Below are 27,874 nucleotides of genomic sequence, written 5' to 3'. Positions count from 1 at the left end.
CAGTCCCCTCTACAATTAAAAAAAGGACATGGTAGTGACTTTTTCATAAAGCAATGTTAATGCTACATAAAAACAGCTCTGATTCTGATTTCTATCCTATTTTTTTTTTTGGTATTTCATTATTCTTTCCCTCATGAATTAGTGATAGTAGATAGTGAGTTGTTTTTTAATATTCTTAGTGAAATAGAAAATTCATTGGTCATTCTACCTCCTTTTAAGCTTTATTTTACTAATTTTTCTAAAAAATAGGACTTTCTTTAATTGGTATTAATGGTTATTTGCAAATAAGCATTGTTATTTGGAAAAAGCATCAACTTTAAAATCAGACTTGAAGCCCTACTCTGCCGTCTATTCCTTGTCTCTTAACTTCTCTATACTTCAGTTTCCCTGTCTTTAGGAAATGATAGCAACTATGTTGAACATTTTGGGGGGGGGGGGGAAGTAGACATCATATATGTAAAACATCTAAAATAACGCCTGGTGCATAATAGGAGCTCACTAGATGATTGCAGCAGAGAAACTATTGTTATAAGACCACAATTTTCATCATTAGTAAATTGGGTTTTCTGTCCTTGGAATAAGGATCATACCCTTTTATACTCTGTGCAAGGAACACCTGGGCATTAGAGAACCAGGTAAACCTCTGGAGGAAAGTGTTCAACGTGGTATTGCTGAGGAAAATAATGTTTTTTTAGGGGCAGGGACTGAGTCTTGCTGTGCCGCCCAGGCTGGAGTGCAGTGGTGCAATCTCAGCTCACTGCAGCCTCCACCTCCCAGGTTCAAGCATTCTTCTGCCTCAGCCTCCCAAGTAGCTGGAACTACAGGTGCTCACCACCATGCCCAGCTAATTTTTGTATTTTTTGGTAGAGATGGGGTTTCACCATGTTGGCCAGGGTGGTCTCAAACTCCTGACCTTGTGATCTGCCCTCTTCGACCTCCCAAAGTGCTGCGATTACAGGCGTGAGCCACACGCGCCCAACCAATAATGTTTATTAATTTGGCTTTCAGGGATGATGTAAATAGTGGTTCTCAAACTTTGGTGTGTATATGTCACTTGGGATGCTGCTTTGAAAAAATGCAGATTCCTCCCACATGCAAAGGAATGAAATTATACCCTTACCTTGCACCATATACAAATATTAACTCAAAATGGATTAAAGACCTAAAGGTAAGACTTGAAACTATACAACTTCTAGAAGAAAACATAGGGGGAAGTGTCATGACATTGGATTTGGCAGTGATTTCTTAGATATGACACCAAAAGCACAGGTAACTAAAGCAAAAATAGACAAATGGGACTACATCAAACTTGTAAATGTTTGCACAGCAAAGGAAATAATAGAGTGAAAAGGCAACCTATAGAACAGGCTGAAATATTTGCAAACCATGTTATCTGATAAGAGGTTAAGATCTAAAATACACGAAGGATGCTTAGAACTCTGCAGGGGTCCCTCCCGCAGACCCTGACCCAGCGACAGATAAATAACATACACTGACACAGATATTATACTTGTCAGTCTGCTGAGGGTCCAGACAGCTTACAGACTCCCAGGAGAGTGCCATAAACAGTTGCAACTAGGGTCCTACTCGCTGGCCTTCCGGGCATTTATTCAGCTCACATTAAATGACAAAAGTTTCAAGTAAACACCAAGAGAAGGTAATTACCATTGCCGACCCTCGCCCCCTCCCCCCACCAAGTAGAGAGCAATCATGCATCCATGGATGGTCAAAGGTTAGTCTTAGGACCACATGAGTAAACAAGCTATTTAGATAGACTCCTCTACATTCCTATGTTAATTACCTTGCTATAGCTCAAAGAGGATTAGGGTGCCTTCAGCCATAACTCTATGGCTTTTGCAAAAACCTTCTGGCCTTCCAAGAAGGTTTATTTGACAATTTTTCCCACCATCCTGACTGAACCCCTACATCTCCCCCTTTTCTGTATCAAGCCTTATTGATTGGACAGCGCAGATATATGCAGGAACAGATTGTCAGGTGTGGCGGTCATTGCTCTTATTCTGGCTTTGCATCCTAGATAAGACAATCATGAGTATAATTAGCAACATTCTTTTCTAGTCACAGAGTGACCCCCAGGAGCGGGGGTCTAACCAGGAGATGATCTTGCATACCCTTCCATATGGCTGTTTGTTGGCTGTGTAGATCTGTAGTGTGAACGGATTCTAAAATTTTAGTTTTAAGTTGCTTTACATCTGCTGCTAAATTGTCTTGAAAGGTTCCCCAGAGGTGTTGTTTCACCTCATCCCAACTATGGATTGATTGATTCCATCGTAGAGAAGTGACACGGATTATGTTTATGCTACTAGTTTCAGTTTAATTGCTGTCAGAACGTTAGTGCATCTTGTCACTCCCCCACGTATTCCAAAGCAGCCTCGAGGGCTTACAGACGTGCAAGATTTTTTTATCTATACCTTGCCGTAAGAGAGGTTCATTAGACACATTTTTGGCCAGATTACCTACAAAGGCAGCTGTTTGTACTGATTCAGTAATAGATGCCACAGCAAGGCAAGCAGTTGCCAGGATGATTATGGCTGAGACTATAGAAGCCGTAAGTGTAACTGTGAATCTTTTGTGTCTGACAGGCACATTCTAAGGTGGCAAGGGCAGAGGAATCTTGCCAATCACGTGTCAAATTGACTGGTAGGAATGCCTCAGATTGTCTCCTTAATACCATGACACTAGTAATATTTTGAACAGATATATTGTAATATATTGTAATTAGTGATACATGAGGCGAACCAAGCCTGTTCTTGCACCCGGGTCACAAACGCGGAGTATTGGGGTGAAATAGAAATATTGGTTCCCTTAAGGAAAACATATGGATGGATAGTGCAAATTAGGCACTGACGAGTGTGACTGTGAATAAAGGTTATAGTATAGTCATTACTGGAATTATGATATGTCCCATGCCAGGTGTTAAGGGAGGTGCCAAGATGTCCCAGGTGCCATAAAGTGTCTTGGGGTGGCATGGACTTTACTTGGGGTCTGGGATATGCCATCCCCCCATCGGCCCAAATCATAGGGGAATGAGATGTGGCAATGAAATGCTGATTGAGCCATGACAGATGAGGACATTAGTAAGGCTGCCCTGCAAATGGCCGTGGGGGCTCCAGTCTAAGATGTTATAATTGCCTCACTGGAGGCCACGGGCTTGTCCCCCGTGACAGACCTCCCAGCTAAAGTGAAATCCATTACTTTCCCGGCTTTGTCCTTTAGCACAGGAAGGAATGTTTGGGAAAGCGGCATTGATTGTATTACCTGGTTTGAGGCCACCTGCAGCTAAGGCTGTTAAGGCGTTTTCTTTGCCATGATTTAGCCATAATTGTGTTTGGGCAGAGATACACAGTAAGGGTTAAAACCTTTATAATTTACATACAGTGGGAGAATAGTGGAGTTATATGTAGTGTTATCTGACACCTTAGTCCAATGTGTGCCATTACTGAGGGACCCCACTGGGGCTAAATCTATCCCTCCTAGCCAAGCAGTCACGTTATTATAGGCTGGGAAGCGGGTGTCTGCCCAGGTGACAGGGCGAAAGAAAGGTGGATCTGAGATATGAGCCCAATAGAGTGTAGCAGGTACAGGTTGCAGACAAAGTGAGAGCATATAAAGGATCAATACCCTACGTGAGTTGCAATGTACAACAGAAAGCATAGTTAGGAACAAATTATTTGGAGTAAATGGTGTCTGTGTCTGGAGTAGAATTCATTCAGCCTTCTGAGTTATCCTCTTCAGCATCAGGTGACATTTGAGGCTTGTGTCGTCCGTGGAAGCCGCATTGTCCAGGGCTGTGGGTCCTGTAGGGTCAGTTCCTTCATCTCTGGTACCAGGTTGGGTCTTAGGCACGCCATGGTGTGGTTTGATGCGCCATGCTGGAACACAAAGAGGACCTAAGGGGGTGTGAACACAAGCATGTCCTCTTCCCCACGTTAGTAATTCACTTGGACCACACCATACATTACTGTTCACGTCTTTCCATAAAACTGCAGGTTTTATACCTTGAGAGGTTTTAGCAAAGTGCTTTTCTACAGCTGATTGAAATTTGTCATCTAAATTTAAAAACTTAAGGGTAAATAAGGCTTGTGCCAATAGTGTTGCAGGGTCTTTACCCATACTCTCCGTTTTCTGTTTTCTGAGCATATTTTTAAGGGTGGAGCGGGCACATTTTACTATGGCATGTTCTTGGGGGTTATATGGGATGCCTGTGGAATGTTCGATGTTCCATGCGTGACAAATTGTTGAAATTGTGAGCTGGCATAAGCTGGACCGTTATCAGTTTTAATTTTTGTGGGCCGCCCCATAAACGCAAAAGTTAAAAGAAGATGTTTAATGACATATCGGGTTGATTCTCCAGGCAAAGCATGGTCACTAATTAAGTGAGAATCGGTATCAATGGATACATGTACATATCTAAGTTTTCCAAATTCAGGGTTGTGTGTAACATCTGTTTGCCATAACTGATTAGGTTCTAATCCTCTAGGGTTAACACGTGTGGAAGGAGGGGACTGCCTGTGAGCTGGCAATCTGGGCATTGTAGGATAATTTGTTTAGCCAGTTTCTGGGTAAGTTGAAATTGTTTAAATAAGTTTCTCCAATTTTGGTGGAAAAATTGATGTGATTGGGTGGCTTGGTCAAGCAGTGATGTCATAACCTGAAGGTCTGCTTGATTATTACCATAAGCCAATGGGCCAGGCAGAGAGCCATGGGCTGGAATGTGTGTGATAAAAATAGGTTGTGTATGTTGATCTAGCAATTGCTGAAGTCGAAGAAAAAGAGCACACGGGGTGGGCTCAAGAATGTACCTAATTAAGGCTGTTTCAAGGTTCTGCAATAAATAAACAGAGTAAGCTGAGTCGTTCACAATATTTATGGGCTGAGTGGAAAAAGTTTCCAAGGCCGCTATCAGAGCCCTGATCTCAGCTCTCTGAGTGCTAGTAAACCCAGATCGAGTGATAGAATTATGTGGTCTCCACCAGACTGCTGCTTTTCCATGTTTACCATCTAGCTTTTAACTGCTCCTTAACTAACTCATGGGCTGTTTGTTAATTTCCCTTCAGAGGTTACTGTTTACTTAAATTGGATTTGGAGAGAGTCGCGTTAGGGGTAAGAGAGATAACAGTGGCCATCGTCAGAAATAGGTCTATCAAATTCTTAAATTTTACTTAAATTTTAGCAGCAAATTATAATCTGAGATGTTGCTTGTTACAAAGAACACACAAAATTTTGCCCTGGGCTACCTGCGGAGCTGGAGAGCTGAACAGGTGGGCCCCAGGGTGGCAGCCACTTTGCACTTGCTTAGGCGCTGCCGCTTTTCTGCTGCTGGCCGGGCGGACCTTCCCGTTTGTGCCTCCTGCCCCTCCCCAGCAGGCCAGCTCTGGTGTGCTGGGCCTGGCTTCCTGTTGCTGCCTCCAATGCTCAGGCTGAGTTCCCGGGAGCATTTTGCTGGCTCCCGGTTTGCGAGCTTACCCGCCGCAGAGCCTTTCTTTTAATTTACCATCTGCTTGACCACGGGGCTCCGGCCTCTAATGCTTTATCTTTTTATAAGCGTTAAAAGAGATACCCGATTGCCTTGTCGATCTTGCATTACTGGGCAAGCTAAGAACTCCCCTTCTAATGCCGCTTGCTTAAGACAGGGTCTCGTAGCTGCAGCGTTATCTCTTATTTTTTTTACCTATTTATTGGAGGAGGGGGCTCAGGCAAAACCTCTATTTCCTCTTTGTTATTTTGGCCCGGTGATAGTGGGGCTGAGGGAAAAGGAGGCGGTAAGGCAGGTGACTTTCCTCCTCCTTCCCCTTTTTAGGCTCTTTGGTGTATAACGAAGCCAGGGCTGCCTTAATTAAAGCCCACAGCATTAAAGATGATGCTGGGACCTGTTGCCCTTGTGCATAATGTTGTTTCAGATTTCTCCCTACTTGTTCCCAGAGCTTTATGTCTAGCGTGCCTTTTTCCAGGAACCTTGGGCTTTGGGTTACAACAGTTTGCATCAGGTCCCTTAATTGAGCCTGCGAAACCGAGGTTCCACTAGCTTCAAGCAGCTGTTTAAATACTTTTATATACTGTTTCTGTTGAGCTGATAACTGTTGTCCCATCATGAACCCTCAGCCTGAACAATCCCCCGCGAACTTGGAGATCCCGAGTGGGCACCAATGACTTACTGATTACTCACTGACCGCGCGGTCCTTTTCACTTGTTTTCGGGGGTCCGTCGTGCTTCCTTAACAGCGTTCCTCACACGGGGCACCAGCTGCGGGGGTCTGGCAGACCCTGAGCCAACGACAGATAAATAACGTACACTGACACAGATTTTATGCTTGTCAGTCCGGCTGAGGGTCCGGGTCGCTTACAGACTCTCAGGAGAGTGCCATAAGCAGTTGCAACCCCGGCCCCAACTCCTTGACAACCACCCCCCACCCCCGCCCCCAGTAGAGAGCAATCATGTACCCGGGGATGGTCTAAGTTTAGTCTTTAAAGAAGCTATTTAGATAGACTCCTCTATATTCCTATGTTAATTACCCTTCTATAGCTCAAAGAGGATTAGACTGCCTTCAACTGTAACTCTATCCTGAGGCTTTTGCAAAAACCTTCTGGACTTCCAAGAAGGTTTATTTTACAGTTTTTCCCAGCATCCTGACTCAACCCTAACAGAACTCAACTACACACACACACACACACACACACACAACACACACACAAAACCTGGTTTAAAACTGGGCAAAAGACTTAAATAGACATTTCTCCAAAGAAGATATACAGATGGCCAGCAATCATGTGAAAAGATGCTTACCATCATTAATCGTAAGGGAAATGCAAATTAAAACCACAATGGGATATTACCTCCACCCATTAAGATGTCCATCAAAAAAAAAAAAAGAAGAAAATAACCAGTGTTGGCAAGGATGTTGAGAAATTGGAATCTTCCTGCACTGTTGTTAATAACTCTCTCTATATATATCTATTAAATAATTCCCCATTACCCTCTTCTCCTAACCTCTGGAAACCTCCATTTTACTTCGTGTCTTTATGAATCTGACCACTACAGGTTACCTCATGTTAAGTGGAATCATACATTATTTGTCTTTTTTTGACTGGCTTATTTCACTTAGCAAAATGTCCTCAAGGTTTATCTGTGTTGTAATGTACATCAGAATTTCCTGCCTTTTAAAGGCTGAATAATATTTAATTGTGTATATATGCTATATTTTGTTTATCCATTCATCCATCAATGGACACTTGATTTGCAAGCATATGTATTGTTTTCTGTTACCCTTATCTTATGCATTGGTTTCCTGGGGCTGTCATTAAAAATTTACACAAGGGTAAAAAAGAATTTAAGAAGAAAAAATTGCCACAACTGGGGTGACTTAAAACAGTCAAAACGTATTTACTCACAGTTCGGGAAGCTGTAAGTCAAATCAAGGTGTTTTTAGAACACCTTGATTTCTTGAAGAATTCTTAGCCTCTTGTGAGGTTCTGGTGGTTCCCATCAATCCTGGGTGTTCCTTGCTTAGTAATTGCATCATTCCAGTCTCTGCCTCTGTTGTCACATGGCCTTTTTCACTGTGTGTCTCTGTGCTTTTCTTTTAAAAGGACATCAGTCATTGGCTTTAAGGCCCACTATAATTCAGTATGACTTTATCTAAACTAATTACATCTGCAAAGATGTTGTCTTCCAATAAGGTCACATTCTGAGGTTTGGTTGGACATGATTTTTGGAAGGACATTGTTCAACTCACTATGCCTTCTACAATTTAATTCATTTGTTAAGCATATAAAGATGTATATTAGCTTTGACTACCATAACAGAATACCATAGACTGGATGGTTTAAACAGCAGAAATTTATTTCCTCACAGCTCTAGAAATTGGAAAGTCCAAGATAAAGATCCAGCAGGATTCAGTTTCTGGTGAGGGCTCTGCTTCTTGCTTACAGACAGCCACCTTCTTGCTGTGTCCTGCCATGGCAGACAGAGTGAGCAAATTTTCTGGTATCTCTTCTTCTTAGGGCACTGATCCCGTGAGACCAGCCCTCCCAACCCCTTGTCATGACATTGTTGCAGGACTTTTCCTTAGTTCAGCTAACAATGGGTCCTCGTTCGTCCCATGGCCACAACAATTTAGGCTTGCAGACCATTTGAAGGGTGAGTGAAGCACGGTTTTATTGGGTGAAAAGGGGGAAAACAGGGCCTCTCACAAAGCCAGAGTCCCTGGTACAGTGCTTCCTGCCCAGCAGTTCAAATCCCAGGTTCCACACAGGAAGAGGAAGGGCCAGGCTCCTCCCTGCTGCAAAGGTGGTGAACTTCCCAAGGCTCCACCTCAGTGGGCAGGCAGGTTGGAGTTTCTCCAGGGACCCCCTCCCACCTGGCTGTTTCATTCCCCCCTCTAAAGAAGTACATCTAACTGCCATTAGATGAAGGGTAAGGATGAAGACTGATCTTAACTGCTTCCTGCTGACAGGGGGCGCTATTTTGGGGGAAATGTCAGTCAGAGCTTCCTAGAGGCCAATATAAGGGTTCCCAGCAGAAGGAGCCATGGTCAGAGGCTCTGGTTGTCTGACCATTTGGAGTCTGATGGCTTGAAGGCAAGAACAGACAAACCATCTCATTAGAAGACATGTATCAAAATGAAACAAGGGGAGGGGTAAGGACAGCTCAGAAATTCCGAGGCCTTCTACCAGTTTGCACAGGGAGAGGGAGGCCAAAAGCCTGACTGGCAAAAAAAACTTTATCCTTTTGGTGGTATGTTGGGCTTCTGGGATCTCTTCCCCTGAGCCTAACCCTAAGCCAGCGAGTTTGAGAAATTCTTTCCAGTTTGGAGGATGCATCTGAAGGGAGTGTCCCCTAGTACAGAGGCACAGTTACCAATCAGTGAAGAGAGGACAGATGAGAAGAAGGAAAAAAGAAGAAAAAAGAAGGCATCTTTTAATGGCATCCCAGGGGTTCAGAATGCATTAGAAAGGGGTACAGACTGAAGATGAATGGCTGCCCATTTAGAAAGAGAGGAACAGGCATCCCTGGTTCCCTTCTCTTCTTACCAGATACCTGGGGTACGTGAGGGAGAGAGGGAAGAGTGTCCTCTTTCCCTCTTCTGTCCTTGCACCCCCAAGTTCCAGCAACCTTGGCAGGCACCGCAAAAGCAGCTTGCACCCTTGAGGTAGGGGGGCCTAGAGAATAGGAATTATCCACTCTTACCTACGTCTCTCTAGCACCTACTGTCAGTAATCTTGGAGTTCTTAGACCTCATTTATGCCATGGATATTAACCTGGTCTTTATCCATGAAACAGGAAGGTTGGGATTGGCTTAACCGTCAGGAATGAGCCACGCTCGCCTGCGCTGTGCCTTTTAACCTCTGTTGTCATTTGCTTCTGGATCCCTCAGATCCAGTTTTCTTTCCTAGGGCTTTGACCCAAAGCTTGGAATTGAGCCTGGGACAAAAATGTGTCTCGTTGCATGGACTCCTTATCATAAGCTGAATGCTAAGGTGAAACTGTGTAACTGAGTCCTCCTCCAACAAGGGAGAGAAAATGATGTCTTGTGACACACCCAGATAACTGGTAGCTATAGTCATGCTTGCCAGGATTTGGGTGTGTGGTGCTTGGCTTTGGTTAGCTCCCTTGGTCTTACTTTCCCAAAAGGAAACCTCTGAGTGATGTGCATCCTATTTATTCCCATCACCTGGCAGGATTTGCAGGATTTTAGCTCAGAAATAAAAAATTGATCCAGATTTTTACATTACCCATCCCTCTTGTTCTTTCTGAGTTGCAGCTGGAGATTGCTATTTGATTTACAGGAACAAGTAAGGTTAGTCTAAAATGTAGGCGAAAACTTAAAAACAATTAGTGAATTTAGAATTTAATGACAAATGTATGATGAGTTTTGAAACATAATTTCTCTCTCTCCAGTCCTCATGTTTGTTAAAAAATCATCACAGGACTGAGTTCTTTGAAAAATAGACTTTAGGCTGGGTGCGATGGCTCATGCCTGTAATCAGCACTTTGGGAGGCTGAGGGGGGTGGATCACTTGAGGTCAGGAGTTCAAGACAAGCCTGGCCAACATGGTGAAACCCCGCCTTTACTAAAAATACAAAAAATTAGCTGGGCATGGTGGTGGGCACCGATATTCCCAGTGACTCGGAAGGCTGAGGCAGAGGAGAATCGCTTGAACCCGGAAGGCAGAGATTGCAGTGAGTTGAGATCGTGCCAGTGCACTCCAGCCTAGGCAACAAGAGTGAAACTCCATCTCAAAAAAAGAAAGAAAAAAAGAAAAACAGATTTTAGTTTTATACTTGGCTGGATTATTTGCATAAAGTGCAGCAAGTATAATTATTTCTACGTCGGCCTTTTGGATTGGCTTTGATGGAATTCTGTTCCACAAGGAATCTCGGATAAGACCCTTTAACGCCGAGCCCAACCATGGGTTTGTATCTTCAAATACCTGTGATTTGGGTGATCCTCTCCTGTTAAGGTCCCGAGATAAACTTGGAGCTCCTGGACCTGTTAGAAAGTGACATTCTTTACCGACCACAGGTCAGGAACCCTGTACAGGGACTGAGTAGATGAGGGTTTGAGGCCACTTTTCCCACTGGACTTTTATGGGCTCTGCAAGTCAGGATTGACCTACTTAAAGAGAAGCATACCCTTCCAGTCAAAGCCTTGGTAAATTACCAGTTTTTTCAGTTGTGTCGTGTTGGAAAAGAAAAATGGATTCTTATTGCACTGATGCAAACAACTATATTGCCATAAGAATACTCACAGATAGTTTCCAAATTTTAGAGGAACTAGACAGAGAGAAACAAACATGCTCCAAGGGGGGTATACTTTACCCAATTAATAAAGGCCATAAATGTATAAAATAAGTTTCCTTGACTCTGAAAAACAAAACAAAGGTCAGCAATATTCCAACCAAAAGTCAAAAAGGTTGCTTCAGCTTTCTGAGTTCAGTTGATAATTAGTTAATTATTGTTTTGCTTGATATTTTTGAACATTTTAGCTCTTCGTGAGTCTTGTACATTTTCCTTTATTCCAATGTCACAATCTCCAAAGTTATGAGAAGCCTGTATTTGAGAGCACCTGTCAAAGTTCTGTAGATTATAAACCATCTTTTGAAAAGGATAAAAACAAGACAACAATTGTCTGTGAATTGCAAAATGTCCAGGGTAGTTACAGTTAGAAACACAATTGACGAAGTTTGGTTATCTCCATGGTTTCCAATAATTTAACCTTAATTATGATTAGTAGCATATACTTAGACATTACAATTTTAAAAATCCCATACAATTTGGAACATACGTTAGCAATATTTACAAAAATATAACCTAAAGAAGACTGAACATCATTTTGGCAATCCCACGTAGCTAAACATGTCAAATAATTCTGTTTACCTCTCTTTTCTAGACATTTCAGGGGCCCTCTGCACTATCTGAAAAGCCAGGTGTCAGGAAAGACAATTCTGAAACTGAAGTTTGATTTTGGGAAGCCTTTTTAATATTTTTAAAGCACTTGATTTTATGAAATAGAATTCCAGATTAACATAAATGATTTTGTCAAAATGACTCAGAAATTTTAAAGAAGCAAAAACCTTTTATAAACCTTTTGAATTTAATTAATATGTTCACACAGAGAACCTCTTCTGCAAGATTAATTTCCACAATTTTCCACCACTTGTTTGAACCTTCAGCTTTCTCTTACCTAATTTAAAACAATCCTTTAACCCTAAGTAAAAATGTGTATCTCCATGCCTTCTTATAACATTACAGAGAAAAACCACATTATACTGTTCTTACACCCCTTGCATGTAAATCTATTTCCAGTAGTCTCAATTACATGTTATAGTGGTAACTCCTAGTAATTTTTAACTTTAAGGTAAAACTTTAATTGTGTGCTAAGTGTCACTAAGGTTTGACTTCAGCATAATTAAGGGCATGGTTAGTTCCATGTCCCCAGGCCTTACAAATTGTGAAGCTGGCAATAGTTTCCAAACCCAAAAAGCAGTTTATAACCTTAAAACATTTAGTAAACCTTGCATCTGACCTGCATAGTTTAGTTCACCTATTTACATTTTTATGACACCTGTATTTTACCAATAATCTTTAAGCCTGCTTTTATTTCTCAAAGATTAAAGTCACATGAACTGAAAGGTGTCACAGCTTTTAACTTCCCTTACAGAAATAGTTGATCCAAGCTCTTGTTTTTCTTTAGGCCAAATTAATTAGGCCTCCTTTTACAGACATCACACACAGTATACACACAGACAGGCCAAATAAAACCCAGTTGCTGGGTGGAGCCCTTTAAGAGACAGGGCTAGGATAACATGCAGATGTGGAACCAGAGAGCAGTCATCCTCTAAGGCAGGATTGCTAAACAAAGCCTTGCCAAGCAGTTACCTGCCATGCCCCCAGGATGTGAAACAAGATGGAGGCTGGCAGCACAAACCACACAGACATGCAAAGCACACCAGATTGGCCACAGCCCAAGACTAGCCACACAAATCCTTTTTCACATTAAAGCTTTGCACAGAGTATCAACAGTGATAGTTGGGGGGCCTGGCCTAGTAAAACGTCTTCTAGAAGAAAAAAAACTTCAAAAGTTAACTTGCTGACCAGAAAAGTTAACTTGCTGACCAGGTAGAGAAGGAGAAAGGGAAAAAAAAATAGTTTAAAAATGCTTGGGGAAGAACGTCTTACTCTTATGCAAGTGGTTCCTCCAGCAGGGAGAAAAGTTTAATTACTGTCCCATGGAGAGCTGGAGCTGAATCCCTTGGCCAGAGAAGGGGAAGGCTGCTGCAGTGGTGCCTGGCTGGGAACAAGCTAGCCTGCTGTGCGGGACCCTTGGGCCATGCATCCCAGTCCTGGCACAGAGGGAGGTACGGAGGGCAGCTGCTGCTCGCTGGTCCGTACCAAAAAGGGAAGGAAAAGCCCATGAAAAGGACCAGGAGTGATGGGGGTGGGCGGGGGGGAGTGGGGGCCATGGTTTCCCCTGCCCTTGGAAGTCTGAGGATGAAAAGACTCAGGAGCAACAGTGAGAAGTTTTGAGTCCCCATTTCACTCACCTGTTCTGGAGGTTCCACGTTGCATGCCAAAACTGTTGGAGGACTTTTCCTTAGTTGAGCTGAAGATGGGGTCCTTGTTCGTCCTATGGCCATGAAAATTTAGGCACACAGGCAGTTCGAAGGGTGAGTGAAGCAGGGTTTTATTGGGTGAAAGGGAAAAACCAGGAAAACAGGGACTCTCACAGGCCAGAGTCCCTGCTAGAATGCTTCCCGCAAGGCAATTTAAATCCCAGGTTCCACACAGGAAGAGGAGGGGCCAGGCTCCTCCCTGCTGCAAAGGTTCTGAACTTCCCAAGGCTCCACCTCAGTGGGCAGGCTGGTTGGAGTTTCTCCAGGGACCCGCTCCCACCTGGCTATCTCAACATCATTCAACTTTAACTGTTTCCCGAAATCCCCATCTCTAAATACCAATACATTGCAGGTTAGGGCTTCAGTATGTGAATTTTAGGGGACACAGACATTCAGTCTATAACAACATTCAAAAACAAGACACAAATTTCATGTTAGGCAATATTTCAGAAGTCAATGATTTTTAAAAACAATGACATATACTTTTGATTATGTATACACACAAGCATAAATCTCGCTTATATTGGCTTTTAAAAATACATAAGATTTATGTTTAATAATTTAGGCATTCGTATATTGTTTTACTCTATCTAATTTCTTTCCCTTAAAATAAATGATAAATCATAATTGAGTGTTGTTTTGGTTGGTTAAGCACTTCCTGTTATTTATTTTAGAATTTTTAAATTGAAATGTAATCAGTAGGAAAGTGCATACACCATCAGGGTGCCACTTAATGAATTTTTCACAAAGTAAACAAACATGTATAACACGCACTCTGATTTAAAAAAAAAAAACAAAAAAAAAACACCTTTCCAGCATTCCCCAAGCGTACATGCTCATTCTCATTTAATAAGCTTCCCTCAAGTAATTCTTATATCAGAGTTTGAGAGCCACTTAACGTAGGTACCTGGATTTGTAGTAGGTATTAGTGTGGATCTCTTATCTGTCAGTTGTTGTTGTTAATGGATTTGGGTTCCACCAATGTGCTGTCATTCACAGACTTTTGTATATATTGTATCTCTGCTTGAAGCCATTTTTCCTTTTGCTTTCCCACTCCTCTAAATCGTCCATACCTTCTTATTGCCACTCCTGACACCTTCCTGTAGCTACTTCAGTTCAGATCATAGCTGAGACTACTTCCTTTAAGGAACGTCATCACGTCACTCCTCCATCCCTCTTTTCTCCCCAAGTCTAAGTAATTGCCCCTCCTATGTGTTCTCATTAATCCCTCCATTTTCCCCCTCATTTATCACAGTACATTCTAATTGCTGATTTACTTGCCTTTGTCTCCCATCAGACAATAAATATTGAAAGGTCAGACAGTGCAGTGTTTGCTTCATTTTTTTAGTCTACAGTACCTCACACAGTGTGAGCACATAGTGGATGATATACATTGAATGATGTTAAAATCATTATGTTTTAGTATTATAAAGGATATTAGAGTTCATCTAGTCCAGTCCCCTTATTTTTACAGATGACTGAACTAAAAGCCTGAAGTTCATTATTAATAAGGGTTCAGTAAGAGCCAGTGGTCAAAACCGATGGTATTTATAATGAAGCAGAATAGTGGGGAAAAGACACTAATGTTCAGTATCACTAGATGTTCTTCACTTGAATCATAGCTAGACAAAATTATTTCATTTCTAATTTTTGTAATGTTCCAGTTGTGGCTCTGACTAGATTATTCTAGCATTCCGTTTGTGTTCTCTCATTCCTACTGATTCTGTTTTATATTTATCTCCTTTGTAGTTTCTCGCTTCCTATCCCCTCCCCTTCCCTCTCCTCCACAGTGGCGGGATCTCCGCTCACTGCAACCTCTGCCTCCCAGGCTCAAATGATTCTCCTGCCTCAGCGTTCCAGGTAGCTGGGGCTACAGGCACACGCCACCACACCCGGCTAATTTTTGTATTTTTAGTAGACACGGGGTTTCGCCGTGTTGGCCAGGGTGGTCTTGAACTCCTGACCTCAGGTGATCTGCCTGCCTCAGCCTCCCAGAGTGCTGGGATTACAGGTGTCTAACAGTTTTCTATTTTCATTATTTATTACTTCAATTTAGTTTGCTTCCTAGACTAGATTCCTGTGATGATCCATTTCAAAAGTGTTCACATTTCCAACAAATAATGCCCCATGGGCACCTTAGACTTATCCATGTTTATAGAAATAATTAATTGACAACTATGTAATCACAAAATAATTAACACTTTTTTTTTTCATGTACACAACACTCCAGCCGATAGTCTGTTCACCAATCATTTAAAGTCCGGTGAAGTCATTCAGTCTGTTGGTTCCCAAATACTGGTTCTCAGGTAGCTGCTGACTGTATCAGAATCAGCTGAAGAGCTTTGAAAAATATAAATAACCAGGCCTCAGTCTGATCCAATGAATCAAAATTTCATTGTCTGCCTTTTTCTAAAAAAGATCTTCAGCTAGCTTTTGGAATCCCTCCTTTCATCTTGCCTCATCATTTTAATGTCTTATGAAATTGAGACACAGAGGAAAGAGCTGACTTCCTCAGGGCTACCCAAATGGTATCTGTTGTGTAACTTTATTTTAATAAGTAAAGTAGCATGATAAGAATTCCTTTGGAATTGGAACAAAGCGAATTCTTAACATTCTTAAAAGTTTTAGAATATTAATGATGTCAGAACCAATATTTTTTATTATATCTATACTGAATATCAGATAATGTAAATATGTTGTCTCAATAGTCTTTGTAACTGTCTCACAAAGAATTTATTAGCAAAGCAAATCATAGAAATTTACACACTCTTCACTTACTCAACTGACACTTCTTGAACACGTATCTGGGACTTGTGCTGGGTGCAAGGAGTATAGCAGTGAACAAAACAAATGTGGAACCTTCCCACAAAGATCGTAAAATCTGATGAGTAGGCAAACGTTAATTATATACATAAATACAGTTTGATGAGTGATAAAGTAATTTTCCCAGAGTCACACAGCTTATCTTTAGGAGAGCTGGGTTTTCATCCCAAGAATAATTTTAAAAGCCCATGTTCTTTCCACTATAGCATGATGCTAATGGATCAAGGTAAAAGAAGTAATGTTTGGGGCCTCTTCTTCCTGTCTTCTAATGCTAACTCTGTTTATAAAAATTATATTTTTTTATGCTTCCATTCTTTCTTTATTGATAGAATGCAGATTATGGGCTAATAAAAAGGGCAAAACATACTGTTTCATTGGAAAGAAACTTCGTAAAATCTTTGTGAAAAATTCTTTGGAATTAGGCTTGAAATAAAATTTTATCTGACCCTGACTACAGGAAGAAAACATGTAGTCAAAGAAACTCATTGTTCCTGCTTCTCCTCTGCAGTCTGGATTCATGAGGGACTAAGGCTAGGGAAAATAATAAGTCAGTTTCACTGGTAAATCACACTATGAGTTCACTTTGTATTATTTTTATTCTTATTATTATTACATGGAGATATCTTATATCGTCCAAGCTCTTGCAAAACATAGCACTATTCTCCAAATAATATCAAGCATTTGGTGGTACCAGAGTTTACATAATTAGGTCCTGCATTTTTGGATGTGTAATTAATTTTCAAATTTGTATGATTCTATTGAGTGATGAAAATAAAAAAATCCTGGCTAATTGTCTGTTTATGTTTATTGGTCTGAAAGTTCCCTGAAGTCAGGGAAAGTTACTCTCTTTGTGCTCCCTGTTCCTTGCACAATGTCTGGCACATAGAACCCACTCCATAAACTTTGTCAATTACTTGTATCCTTGAATTTTTAATCTACTGGAGTCAGAATTTTTACTGATACATTCTGGTAAACTTTTTCTTTATCAAAGATGCATATATGTTCATACTATTCTTTGATATTTGCTATAAATATTTACCTTAATATGTTATTGATGCTGCAATTATGGATGTTTTTATATGCAAATATTTTAACTTTTTTACTTTTTAATTTCTTTTTTATTATACTTTAATTTCTGGGATACATGTACAGAATGTGCAGGTTTGTTACATAGGTATACACGTGATGGTGGTTTGCTGCACCCATCAACCCGTCATCTACATTAGATATTTCTCCTAATGGTATCCCTCCCCTAGCCCCTGACCCCCGACAGGCCCCAGTGTGTAATGTTCCTCTCTCTGTGTCCATGTGTTCTCATCGTTCAACTCCTACTTACGAGTGAGAATGTGCGGTGTTTGTTTTTCTGTTCCTGTGTTAGTTTGCTGAGAATGACGGTTTCTAGTTTCATCCATGTCCCTGCAAAGGACATGAACTCATCCTTTTTTGTGGCTGCATAGTATTCCACGTGTATATGTGCCACATTTTCTTTATCTAGTCTATCGTTGATGGGCATTTGGGTTGGTTCCAAGTCTTTGCTATTGTGAACAGTGCCGCAATAAACATATGTGTGTATGTGTCTTTACAGTAGAATGATTTATAATCCTTTGGGTAAATACCCAGTAATGGGATTGCTGGGTCAAATGGTATTTCTGGTTCTAGATCCTTGAGGAATCACCACCTTGTCTTCCACAATGGTTGAACTCATTTACACTCCCACCAACAATGTAAAAGTGTTCCTGTTTCTCCGCATCTTCTCTGGCATCTGTTGTTTTCTGACTTTTTAATGATCGCCATTCTAACTGGCGTGAGATGGTATCTCATTGTGGTTTTGATTTGCATTTCTCTAATGATCAGTGATGATGAGCTTTTCTCATATGTTTGTTGGCCACATAAATGTCTTCTTTTGAGAAGTGTCTGTTCATATCCTTTGCTCACTTTTTGATGGGGTTGTTTGTTTTTTTCTTGTAAATTTGTTTAAGTTCTTTGTAGATTCTGGATATTAGCCCTTTGTCATCCCTGGATAGAGTGCAAAAATTTTCTCCCATTCTGTAGGTTGCCTGTTCACTCTGATGGTAGTTTCTTTTGCTGTGCAGAAGCCCCATAGTTTAATTATATCCCATTTGTCAGTTTTGGCTTTTGTTGCCATTGCTTTTGGTGTTTTAGTCATGAAGTCTTTGCCTATGCCTACGTCCTGAATGGTATTGCCTAGGTTTTCTTCTAGGGTTTTTATGGTGTTAGGTCTTACGTTTAAATCTTTAATCCATCCTGAGTTAATTTTTGTATAAGCTGTAAGTAAGGGGTTCAGTTTCAGTTTTCTGCATATGGGTAACCAGTTTTCCCAGCACCATTTATTAAATAGGGAATCCTTTCCCCATTTCTTGTTTGTGTCAGGTTTGTCAAAGATCAGATGGCTGTAGATGTGTGGCATTATTTCTGAGGCCTCCGTTCTGTTCCATTGGTCTATATATCTGGTTTGGTCCCAGTACCATGCTGTTTTGGTTACTGTAGCCTTGTAGTATAGTTTGAAGTCAGGTAGTGTGATGCCTCCAGCTTTATTCTTTTTGCTTAAGATTATCTTGGCTATATGGGTTCTTTTTTGGTTCCATATGAAATTTAAAGTGTTTTTTTCTAATTCTGTGAAGAAAGTCAATGGTAGCTTAATGGGGATGGCATTGAATATATAAATTACATTAGGTGCTATGGCCATTTTCACGATATTGATTCTTCCTATCCATGAGCATGGAATGTTTTTCCATTTGTTTGTGTCCTCTCTTATTTCATTGAGCAGTGGTTTGTAGTTCTCCTTGAAGAGGTCCTTCACATCCCTTGTAAGTTGTATTCCTAGGTATTTTATTCTCTTTGTAGAAATTATGAATGGGAGTTCATTCATGATTTGGCTGTCTGTTGTTGGTATATAGGAATGCTTGTGATTTTTGCACGTATATTTTGTATCCTGAGACTTTGCTGAAGTTGCTTATCAGCTTAAGGAGATTTCGGGCTGAGATGATGGGGTTTTCTAAATATATAATCATGTCATCTACAAACAGAGACAGTTTGACTTCCTCTTTTCCTATTTGAATACTCTTTATTTCTTTCTCTTGCCTGATTGCCCTGGCCAGAACTTCCAATACTATGTTGAATAGGAGTGATGAGAGAGGGCATCCTTGTCTTGTGCTGGTTTTCAAGGGGAATGTTTCCAGCTTCCTCCATGATATTGGCTGTCTGTGGGTTTGTCATAAATAGTTCTTATTATTTTGAGATGTTTCATCAATACCTAGTTAATTATTTTTAGCATGAAGGGGTGTTTAATTTTGCCAAAGGCCCTTTCTGCATGTATTGAGATAACATGTGGTTTTTGTCATTGGTTCTATTTATGTGATGGATTACGTTTATTGATTTACATATGTGGAACCAACCTTGCATCCCAGGGATGAAGCCAACTTGATCAGGGTGGATAAGCTTTTTCATGTGCTGCTGGTTTCGGTTTGCCAGTATTTTACTGAGGATTTTCACATGGATGTTCATCAGGGATATTGGCTGAAATTTTCTTTTTTTGTTGTGTCTCTGCCAGGTTTTGGTATCAGGATGATGCTAGCCTCATAAAATGAGTTAGGGAGGAGTCCCTCTTTTCCTATTGTTTGGAATAGTTTCAGAAGAAACGGTACCAGCTCCTCTTTGAACCTCTGGTAGAATTCGGCTGTGAATTTGTCTGGTCCTGGGCTTTGGTTGGTAGGCTATTAATTACTGCCTCAATTTCACAACTTGTTATTGGTCTATTCAAGGATTCGACTTTTTCCTGGTTTAGTCTTGGGAGGGTGTATGTGTCCAGGAATTTATCCATTTCTTCTAGGTTTTCTAGTGTATTTGTGTAGAGGTGTTTATAGTATTCTCTGATGGTAGTTTATATTTCTGTGGGATCAGTGGTGATCTCCCCTTTATAATTTTTTATTGTGTCTAATTGATTCTTCTTTCTTTTCTTCTTTATTAGTCTGGCTGGTGGTCTATTTTGTTAATCTTTTCAACAAAACCAGCTCCTGGATTCATCGATTTTTTTGAAGGGGTTTTCGTGTCTGTATCTCCTTCAGTTCTGCTCTGATGTTAGTTATTTCTTGTCTTCTGCTAGCTTTTGAATTTGTTTGCCCTTGCTTCTCTAGTTCTTTTAATTGTGATGTTAGGGTGTCGATTTTAGATCTTTCTCGCTTTCTCCTGTGAGAAATTTCTCCCTAAACACTGCTTTAGCTGTGTCCCAGAGATTCTGGTACATTGTGTCTTTGTTCTCATTGGTTTCAAATAACTTATTTATTTCTGCCTTAATTTCGTTAATTACCCAGTAGTCATTCAGGAGCAGGTTGTTCAGTTTCGATGTAGTTGTGCGGTTTTGAGTGAATTTCTCAATCCTGAGTTCTAATTTGATTGCACTGTGGTCTGAGAGACTGTTAGGATTTCCGTTCTTTTGCATTTGCTGAGCAGTGTTTTACTTCCAATTATGTTGTCAATTTTAGAATACGTGCGATGTAGTGCCAAGAAGAATGCATATTCTGTTGGTTTGGGGCGTAGAGTTCTGTAGATGTCTGTTAGGTCTGCTTGGTCCAGAGCAGAGTTCAAGTCCTGATATCCTTGTAAATTTTCTGTCTCGTTGATCTCATATTGACAGTGGGGCATTAAAGTCTCCCACTATTATTGTGTGGGAGTCTAAGTCTCTTTGTAGGTCTCTAAGAACTTGCTTTATGAATCTGGATGCTCCTGTATTGGGTGCGTATATATTTAGGATAGTTAGCTCGTCTTGTTAGATTGATCCCTTTACCATTATGTAACGCGCTTCTTTGTCTTGTTTTATCTTTGTTGGTTTAAAGTCTGTTTTATCAGAAACTAGGATTGCAACCCCCGCTTTTTTTTTGCTTTCCATTCGCTTGGTAAATATTCCTGCATCCCTTTATTTTGTGCCTGTGTGTGTTATTGCACGTGAGATGGGTCTCCTGAATACAGCCCACCAATGGGTCTTGACTCTTTATCCAATTTGCCAGTCTGTGTCTTTTAATTGGGACATTTAGCCCATTTACATTTAAGGTTAATATTGTTACGTGTGAATTTGATCCTGTCATCATGATGCTAGCTGGTTATTTTGCCTGTTAATTGATGCAGTTTCTCCATAATGTCCGTGGTCTTTACAATTTGGTATGTTTTTGCAGTAGCTGGTACTGGTTTTTCCTTTCCATATTTAGTGCTTTCTTCAAGAGCTCTTGAAAGGCAGGCCTGGTGGTGACAAAATCTCAGCGTTTGCTTGTCTGTAAAGGATTTTCTTTCTCCTTCGCTTATGAAGCTTAGTTTGGCTGGATATGAAATTCTGGTTGAAAATTCTTTTCTTTAAGAATGTTTAATGTTGGCCCCCACTCTCTTCTGGCTTTTAGGGTTTCTGCAGAGAGATCTGCTGTTAGTCTGATGGGCTTCCCTTTGTGGATAACCCGACCTTTCTCTCTGGCTGCCCTTAATATTATTTCCTTCATTTCAACTTTGGTGAATCTGACAACTATGTGACTTGGGTGCTCCTCTTGAGGAGTATCTTTGTGATGTTCTCTGTATTTCCTGAATTTGAATATTGGCCTGTCTTGCTAGGTTGGGGAAGTTCTCCTGGATAATATCCTGAAGTGTGTTTTCCCACTTGGTTCCATTTTCCCTGTTACTTTCAGGTACACCAATCAAACGTAGATTTGGTCTTTTCACCTAGTGCCCTATTTCTTGGAGGCTTTGTTCATTTCTTTTCACTCTTTAATCTTGTCTTCTCGCTTTATTTCATTGAGCTGATCTTCAATCTTTGATATCTTTTCTTCCGCTTGATCATTTTGGCTGTTGATACTTGTGTATGCTTCATGAAGTTCTTGTGCTGTGTTTTTCAGCGCAATCAGGTCATTTATGTTCTTCTCTAAACTGATTATTCTAGTTAGTGATTTTTCTAACCTTTTTTCAAGGTTCTTAGCTTCCCTGCATTGGGTTAAAACATGCTCCTTTAGCTTGGAGGAGTTTGTTATTACCCACCTTCTGAAGCCTACTTCTGTCAATTCATCAAACTCATTCTCCATCCAGTTTTGTTTCGTTGCTGGCGAGGAGTTGTGATTTTCTGGAAGAGAAGTGGCATTCTGGTTTTTGTAATTTTCACCCTTTTTGCCCTGGTTTTTCCTCATCTTTGTGGTTTTAGCTACCTTTGGTCTTTGCTGTTGGTGACCTTCAGATGGGGTTTCTGTTTGGACCTCCTTTTTGTTGATGTTGACACTATTCCTTTCTGTTTGTCAGTTTTCCTTCTAATGGTTGGACCCCTCGGCTGCAGGTCTGCTGGAGTTTGCTAGAGGTCCACTCCAGATCCTGTTTGCCTGGGTATCACCAACAGAGGTTGCAGAACAGCAAAGATTGCTGCCTGTTCCTTCCTCTGAAAGCTTCGTCCCAGAGGGGCACCTGCCAGATGCCAACTGGAGTTCTCCTGTATGAGATGTCTGTCGACCCCTGCTGGGAGGTGTCTCCCAGGCAGGAGGCACTGTGGTCAGGAACCCACTTGAGGAGGCCGTCTGTCCCTTAGCAGAGCTCGCTTCAGAGCCAGCAGGCAGGAACATTTGAGTCTGCTGTAGTTGCGCCCACAGCCACCCCTTCCCCCAGGTGCTCTCCCCAGGGAGATGGGAGTTTTATCTATAAGCCCCTGACTGGGGCTTCTGCCTTTCTTTCAGAGATGCCCTGCCCAGAGAGGAGGAATCTAGAGAGTAAAGATTATTTTATTTACCCGTTAGGTTGATGCTCTTATTTTTGCTGTTATGCACATGAGGAAACTAAGCCTTAAAGAGGTTAGATAATTTGCCTTTAGGTTTTGACTGCCAAGTGGTAGAGTTTGGATCCTGATCTAGGTCTGGCTCCAAAGTCTGTGAAATAAGAATAACAAAAAGCTAGTAATGGAATACGAAATCCAATAGAAGCCAAAATTTAGTTACTTAACAAGATTAACAAATTAAATTGATAAATACCAACAAGACTGTTGAGGAGAAGGGAAAAAAGGGGCACAAATTACCACTATCAAGAATGAAAAAGGTGATCTAATAACAGACCCAACAAAAACTAAAAAAAGTTAAGACAATATTAAGTATGAGTTTATACCAATTGATTTGAAAATTTAGATGAAATTGACAAATTTCTGGAAAACAACATATCAAAAATAACACTAGGAAAATTTTAAAATCTATCTAGTTCTATATCTATTAACAAAATTGAATTTATTATTAAAAAGACCTTTCCTTGGAGAAAACTCCAAGGCCAATCAGCTTCACTGGGGCGATTCTTCCAAACATTTAAGGAATAAATAAACCAGTGTTACATAAACTGTATCCAAGAATTGAGAAAGAGGGACCAAAAGTATTTACCTGCTCATTTTATGAGGCCAAGATAACGTTAATATGAAAACGAGAATATTGTAAGGAAGTAAAATTACTAGCTGTCTTCCTTTAAAATCTGTACAAAAATACTAAGCAAAGTGTTAGTAAACGTAGCCACAGAGATCTAAAACTGATAATGTATTATGACCAAGATGGCTTTATTCCAGAAATATAATTTCTCCAGTAAAGGAGGAAAATTATTATCTCAATACATACTTAACAACATTCAAAATCAATTCATGATTAAAAATAGTCATAGCAAGCCAGTATCTTTAATCTGATAAAGAGCATTTCTAAAAATCTCGATAGTGAAATATTTAAGGCTTTCCATTTGATATTAGGGATGATGCAAAAATACCACTCTTACTTATTCTACTCAGTGCAATACTGAAGATCCTAGCCAAAGTAATAAAAGCAATGAGGTAGAGGAGAATGGGAAGGGAGAAATAAAAATTATTCAGAAATACCATGGTTATATAGATAGAAAAGTCAAAACAATTTACTGATTGTTTACAGAAAATTTAAAAACATACAATTTATATCAAAATTAATAGAAATAATTTAAACTAAAGATATATAAGACTTTTTCACAGAAAACTATCTATAAAACATTAAGAGAAATTAAAGACCTGAGTAAACAAAAAGAGATGCCATATTCATGGATTTGAGGACTCAATATTACACAGATATCCATTATTTCTAATTTTACCTATAGAGTTAATGTAATCTCAAACAATACCTGAAAACTTTTTTTAAAAAAGGACATTTGTCATGCCAATTTTGAAATTTATATGGAAGTGTCATATATCAAGAAGAGCCTATATCAAATTGAAGAAGAGAGGCAGAGGATTGCCAAATCTGGTATTTAAAGCTACAGTAATTTAGATAGGTGAATTGTAAGGATAGAGAAATGGTAGAGATTTGAAAGTCCAGAAACTCCCACACGTATTTAGAAACTTGGTTTATTGCAAAGGTGGCTTTTCGGGAGTGCGGGTGATTTTTATTTGCTCTTTTTTTGATCAATTGGGTATTCATGTAGAAAAACACTAATCTTGACTCCTATTTCACATTCTATAGAAATTAATTCCAGGCGAATTGTATTTCTGAGAATGAAAGATAAACCAATAGAGTTTCAGGAGGATAACTTTATGAATGAAAGATATCTTTATGAATGTGGGGTGGGGAACACTTTTTGAACAATACCAAAAGTACTAAACCGTAGAGAGTAAGATTCATAAAATGGGCTACATTCAAATTAGGAATTTCTCTTCCTTAAAATACTTCATTAAGAGTGGGAGAACATATTTGCAGTATATATAATTATCAAAGTGGTTGTATCCAAAATATATAAACAACTTTATATGTAAATGACAAAAAACAACTAGTTAAAAAAATGGGCAAAAGATATGAATAAGTTCTTCACAAAAGAAGATATCCAAATGGGTAATTACCATGTAAGAAGTATTCAGTTTTTTAGTCATCATAGAAATACAAATTAAAATCATAGTACTCACTCAAAATAATAGCCAAAATTAAAGGAATGATCATTTAAATTTTTGGCAAATTTGTGGGGCATCCACAATTTTCATGTATCACTGGTGGGAGTGTAAATTGCTGCAATAGCTTTGTAAAATTGGCAATATCTACACACTCTAAGTGTACTAATATGATTTAGCAATTCTTCTCTTGCCTGCAGAAATGCATGTGTATATATGTTCACTAATAGAGGTGTACAGATTGTTCATGGTGGCATAAATTAAAATACCTAAAGGTAGAAGTAAGCCTATTAGTTATCAACAGTAGGATAGATAAACTAAAGCAAATTACTACAGTGGAATACTGCACAGCAGTAAGAAATGAATCAACTACTGCTGCATCCAACAACATGGACAAATTTCACAAAAAAATATGTTGAGTAAAAGGGACAAGCCACAAGATAATACATACTGTATAATTCCATTAATGTGAAATTCAAAAACAAAATAAATTTTTGGTGTTAGAAGTAATGGTAGTGATAATATTTGGAAAGGTGCAGTTTGGGGAGCTACACAAGATTCAAAGGTGCTGATAATACTTAGCTTCATGATCTAGGTGATAGTTAACTAGGTGTGTTCACTTTGTGATAATAAAGCTGTGCTTACATAATTAGCATACTCCTCTGTATATATGTTACTTAAAGAATTTTATTTCAGATAATTATTTTGCAGTTTTTTAACTGGCATAATCTATGTGTTAAGCTTTAAATATGAATGCCATTAATTGAAAAAGTGAACATGCTATTTGACAAGTTTAAAATTACTTCTAGAATTATTAAATATTGTAAATTGTCAGTACTATAAATAGTGCTGTAATATATGCTTTAATGATGAGCTATATTTGTAATGTAATACACTATTACGTTAAAATAACGCCAATAGATTTCAGAAGTAACCTTTTCAAACATATTTTGAGAAGTTGAAAGTTAGCAATTTTTGGAGTGGAGAATTTTGAAGAGTGGTTTATTTTAGCTAGGTGTTTTAAGTGAAAAATTTAAGTGTTTTTTAGTTGTTGTATGCATAAATCTTACAATGTACATTCAGCTGATAACACTGAAACTACTGAGTGTGGAGAAGCTATGCTTTTCAGATCCTCTGATAATAGTAAAGGCAATAAATATAGTTTTAAAGTATATCTGTATTCTAGTTTTATGAGGTGAAAGTATTCTTTGATGTTGCTCCAGTAGTGGTTTCTTGGATTATACATACACTTAAATAATGACATGGGAAATTTCTTTACAGCTGCCTCATTTTGATTTTTGGTCTCTACTAAAAAGTTTAAGATAAAACAGTCTTGGGAGAAAGGAAAAAAATGGAAATAACAGTAAAAGCAAATGCTATGCCCCTTGTTTTCAGTTAAGAATTTTTTATGAAATAGCTTATTTTCCTTGTTGACCATACATTAATAGAGAATTTATAACATAGAATTAATTTCTATTATGACCATATTAAGCTTTTTTATTAGAACATTTTAATTTGAAATAATATCCATTTGGTTCTTTTTCTTGTTTAATTAAAAAAAAAAACTCAAATGAGTATTGTTATTCGCCAGCCATGTTTCCTGTTATTTTCTTTAAGCTGAGTCTACTTTGCCTCTGTGTGTGAGTTCATGTGTATGTCTGCAGCATGTACTATTATTAAAATAACACCAACAGATTTCAGAGGTAACCTGCTAAAATAAACTTAGTGTAGAAAATAGGTTAATGAAATAATTTAACATTTTAACTATGTGTCTCTAATAACAGACACTTACTAAAGTGTGAGAGGATTTTGAGTTATTTGGGCCTGAAAATATATGTCAGTGTCTCAACTTCTAGCTTGATAATTTGTTCGTTAACTTAGCCACAAATCCAACAACCCATTTATATCACTCTAGACATAATCTGTTCATTGATGGTATTTCAGTACCTCCCTCATCTTCTGCCTCCCTGCTTCACTCTGCTCCATCATGGCCTTCTTGCTGTGTCCCTAGCATACTAAGCACATTGCTGTCTCAGCACTTTGGCTAATACCATTGCCCAGATCTGTATTTTCTTATATCTTCCTTTGACCCCCTCAGTATATTCAAGTCTTTGTTTAAATATTACCTCAGAGGTGCATTATCTGACTAATCTGTGTATAATAATTCCCATCATACTCTGTTCTTATTCCCTACTTCACGTTTTTATAGCACTTGTTACTACCCATTATTCTGTGTTATGTTTTGTACATTTCTCAATAAATATAAGTTCCATGAAGACAGGAACTTAATTGGTTTTGTTTCACTACTGTTTTTCCAGCACTCAGAGCTATGACAGATACAGTAGGCACTGTATAAATATTTGTAGTTAGAATGAATTAATGGGTCAGTGAAATATAATGAATAAGTCTGCATGGTTCAGCTCTCAACTTTCAAACTTCTTGTTATTTTTTAAAGGAGGACAAAAATAGTAAGTGGGAAAATAATATACATAGTATTTAACTTTGTCTTTTATGAAATAAATAATGATTAAAAATAATCTTCACTTCAAATTGTGTTTTTTCTTGTCTTTGATAATTTTAAAATATGGTAGTATTTAAATATGATAGGACTGCTGAAGTCCTGCTTAAAGTTGTATATTTATATTGATTTTGTTTGTTTTCCTATTTATATCTGCTTCCACCCCATCCCACCTTTTTTTAAGAATCCAACTCAAGTCGGAACAGCTCTTCAGGTTTTCTATAATCTTGGAACTTTGAAGGATACTATTACCAGTGTTGTGGATGGATATTGTGCTACTTTAGAAGAAAATATCAACAGTGCATTAGACATAAAAGTTTTGACTCAGCCTTCCCAGTCAGCTGTGAGAGGTATGGATGTGGTTTATATTTAGCTTCTTTATTTATTTATAACTGAGAAGTCTTTTGAATAGTATGTGAAACACTCATGTTTCAAAGCAATCTGATGACTCATTTTTTAGTAGACAGAAAATGAGAGAAGAAATTATGTTTCAGAATT

The 27,874-nt window shown here is 39.2% G+C and overlaps 1 protein-coding gene across 1 annotated transcript in view; it reads left to right on the top strand.

Annotated features, from left to right (window-relative positions):
• Positions 1-27,874, top strand: part of COG5 (component of oligomeric golgi complex 5) — a 370,238-nt gene that overhangs the window by 164,146 nt on the left and 178,218 nt on the right. Inside the window, exon 8 of the mRNA XM_003268142.3 lies at positions 27,561-27,726. Within this exon, the coding sequence (XP_003268190.2) occupies positions 27,561-27,726 (166 nt within the window). The remainder of the gene's footprint in view (positions 1-27,560; positions 27,727-27,874) is intronic.

The sequence above is a fragment of the Nomascus leucogenys genome, chromosome 13 (assembly GCF_006542625.1).
Source record: "Nomascus leucogenys isolate Asia chromosome 13, Asia_NLE_v1, whole genome shotgun sequence".
NCBI classification, from domain to species: Eukaryota; Metazoa; Chordata; class Mammalia; order Primates; family Hylobatidae; genus Nomascus; species Nomascus leucogenys.
This window is presented reverse-complemented; position numbering and strand designations above follow the sequence as displayed.